At 31.1% G+C, this 3254-nt stretch overlaps 1 protein-coding gene across 1 annotated transcript in view; it reads right to left on the bottom strand.

Moving 5' to 3' along the window:
- Positions 1-245: 245 nt before the first annotated feature.
- Positions 246-3254, bottom strand: part of LOC106471064 — a gene marked incomplete at its 3' end in the record, with an annotated part of 14929 nt that continues 11920 nt past the window's right edge. The window contains exons 3-4 of the mRNA XM_013931651.2: positions 1660-1908; positions 246-370 (exon numbers count right to left, since the gene is read on the bottom strand). Coding sequence (XP_013787105.2) covers positions 246-370; positions 1660-1908 — 374 coding nt within the window. The remainder of the gene's footprint in view (positions 371-1659; positions 1909-3254) is intronic.

The following is a 3254-nucleotide window of genomic DNA, read 5'->3' on the forward strand; positions in this document are numbered from 1 at the left end:
TTCTGTCTATTTACTATGGAAACTCTTAACATGATTAAAGTTACACTTAAATCTAAGTTTCCTGATTTTACGTTTAAAAGCCTCTGAAATTAAATATCACTAAACAAATTGTTTAAATCATTTTCAGTAAAATGTAAAAATAACCTTTCTCACGTAGTCCGTTTTACTACCCAAACTTTCATAGTTTCTATTTAGGATGGTTTAAACATTTGAATCCAGTTATAAAAGAATAAAAAAAATGGAACAATTCACTTACCTGTATTATAACTGGCCGATAAGCAGAGAGTTTCAAATTACGAAGATGTGATGGAAAGAAATCAAATTCAAACATCCGTACAGCACATTTTGTGAGATTACAGGCTTGTTGGAGCTAAGTAATATACAAAAAATATATATAGTTATGCCACTAGGTGGCAGGCCAGTCAATAATAACCACATGGAATTCAAGCAAGAGAGAAAGTGGAGTGTGTGATGGACTCTTTGAAAAGTTTAAAAGTGTAGCGTGGGGTTCTTTTGCTTTAACGTCCATTTTACATGTAACAACGAGCATATAGAAGTGTAACTTTATGTTGACTGTAACAATTCATTAGCAAATATAACTGGTACTATTTGTTTATTTTGAAGTTTTTCTATGATCTGCATAAAATAAGAGTTCTGTAAAATTTGGTGGAAATATGAATGTGCTTAGCCTTCGATTGTAACCTCATCTTAATAACAAATGAGATAGTTTAACCCTTACACCATGGAAAAGGACTACAGTTGATGGAAGATTAATTAAGTGTTACTGACAGCAGAGATCCAAGGCTGGCAGACGACACATGGCACCAATGCACAGAAATATTATCTGATTGTCTTATATTATCTGTGTTTTTACCATAATCTACGTAAGTTACTAATGCCATGACATCAAGATATGCAATGTAAGTGTCTTATATATTATAATGCAGTGAAATTTACTGCTAATTTATGATGTTTTTTGATGTAGAAATGACCGTGAAATCTAATTTTGTGGTGACAGGGTTAAAGGTTTTGAATCGTTTGAATGAGGTGATGTTATTTTCATCATGAACATAAAAGTACTTGTAAACAATATGATTAAATGACACAGTTTAATATCAGTCACTCAAAACATATTTGATCACACATTTTCATCACAATGCCTTTCATCAAATACACAGAAGTATAAACAATCACTCTGTTTGAGTACCTAAGTAGGGGCTTCCTCTCGATAAATTTGTTTTTAAGATATAAAAATATTATGTTGTGTATTTCACGTATTTCTATCAAAAGAACTTTTAAATTTTCTCTTACTGTTTTTTTAAATCAAATCACTATAACGTAAGTAATTGTTGTTATAGTATAGCTCAGTCATGTTTTTTAATCAAAACACAATAATGTAACTAACTGTTGTTATAGTATAACTCAGTCATGTTTTTTTAAATCAAATCACTATAATCTAAGTAATTGTTGTTATAGTATAGCTCAGTCATGTTTTTTAAATCAAATCACTATAATATAAGTAATTGTTGTTATAGTATAGCTCAGTCATGTTTTTTAAATCAAATCACAATAATGTAAGTAATTGTTGTTATGGTATAGCTCAAGTTGTGTGTATTTTAACACTTGTTTAAATAGAGATAATTAAAAATTCGAACTTACAGCAGTTGCTTCTCTTACTGACAAGTCAAGACCATATAATATAACAGAATGGTCTGGCATATACTTCTGACAGGACTTCATGAAAACAAGAGCCATTTCACTTTCACCGGGTGAGACGGCCGTTACTATCACTGGTAGCGTCACATTTTTTGAGTTATTGGAAAAGTACAACCAAGGACTGTCTGTGAAACCAAGAATCTTCAGGTACTCTGGATTACCCTCAATCCCGGGTGTCTCGGAAGAGACCATCTACGTGTACATAAGAAAAAGAAGGAAGATCCGTCAGTACGACTGACGTAACCATATCACGAGAAGTAATCTAACTAGAAGGATCTGAATCTCATCGAAAGTGACCTGAATACAGTTTAAGGTTGTACTCACAAATCATTTAAGAAATAAGAGATTTTATGAATTTCTATCGTTCTACAAATATTGACCCGGTACTGCACACAGTTTTTTTAAGTCATGAGAAAAAAATCAAGTCGAGGTTACTCGCAGAACTACAATTCTACCATGAGAGACCTAGCACTGGGATACTTTTTATATTACTAGAAAGATTTGGCATCATTTATATCAAAGACCCCATGATCTAATAATTAGGAGAATTCATATGTAACTCCGTGACTCCAAGAAATTTCAAACAATATTTGAGTTAGAATACGAATAACAGTTGACTAGAGTTTTAGGGTTTAGGACACACTGATAAAATTTACAGCAATTCAGCTTGTTTTTTTAGACTTTCTGCAATCGCACTCGTAATAAGTGCACAAAAAACTTTTTTTTTTATTTGTTTTCATGGTGTAATCCAAAAAACAAACACACTCATTATTAACAATTGTGTAGGTATGTACCCCCCCCCCCTCTCAAAATTTAAAAATGTTTAATGCAGATTAATTGGAAACAAAATATATATGAGACAGAAAAAAAATATTTTACTTGTTTGCATGGCATCTAAACATCGTAAAACTGCTTCAGCTGAGGTTAGTAATCAACATAAATTATTAAACTAACTCAGAGTTGTGTCTGTGTATATATATATATATATCATTGTTTTTAGGATTCTTTTGTGGACTGATGTAAAATGGAACATTTTTTTTTTAACAAATATTGTTTCACATGGACAGAATAATTGACCAAGTATAGCATGGACATTTGAAAAGTTTCCCAGGAGATTCCTAAAAAATCAGCACCATAGGAATCCTTCAGAGACTATAAAAAACAACAACTGTTGAACATGAATAAGAGTAGTTGACCTAGTTGTTATTGCGTAACCAATTTGTTACAAATTGGAGATGGGAAAGATGACCCAAAATAACAGGACAGAAACCAAGATTTCTTAATTTTGAAATTGTGTTGTAACAGAATTCATCCCATAATGTGAAATTAATCCTGAATTATTGGTAATATAAAATTAATCCTGTAATCCTGGTAATATAAAAATTAATCCTGTAATCCTGGTAAATAAAATTAATCCCGTAATCCTGTAACTATAAAATTAATCCCATAATCCTGGTAATATAAAATTAATCCCATAATCCTGGTAATATAAAATTAATCATGTAATCCTGGTAATATAAAATTAATCCTGTAATCCT

Source organism: Limulus polyphemus, unplaced genomic scaffold (genome assembly GCF_000517525.1).
Source record: "Limulus polyphemus unplaced genomic scaffold, Limulus_polyphemus-2.1.2 Scaffold4383, whole genome shotgun sequence".
NCBI classification, from domain to species: Eukaryota; Metazoa; Arthropoda; class Merostomata; order Xiphosura; family Limulidae; genus Limulus; species Limulus polyphemus.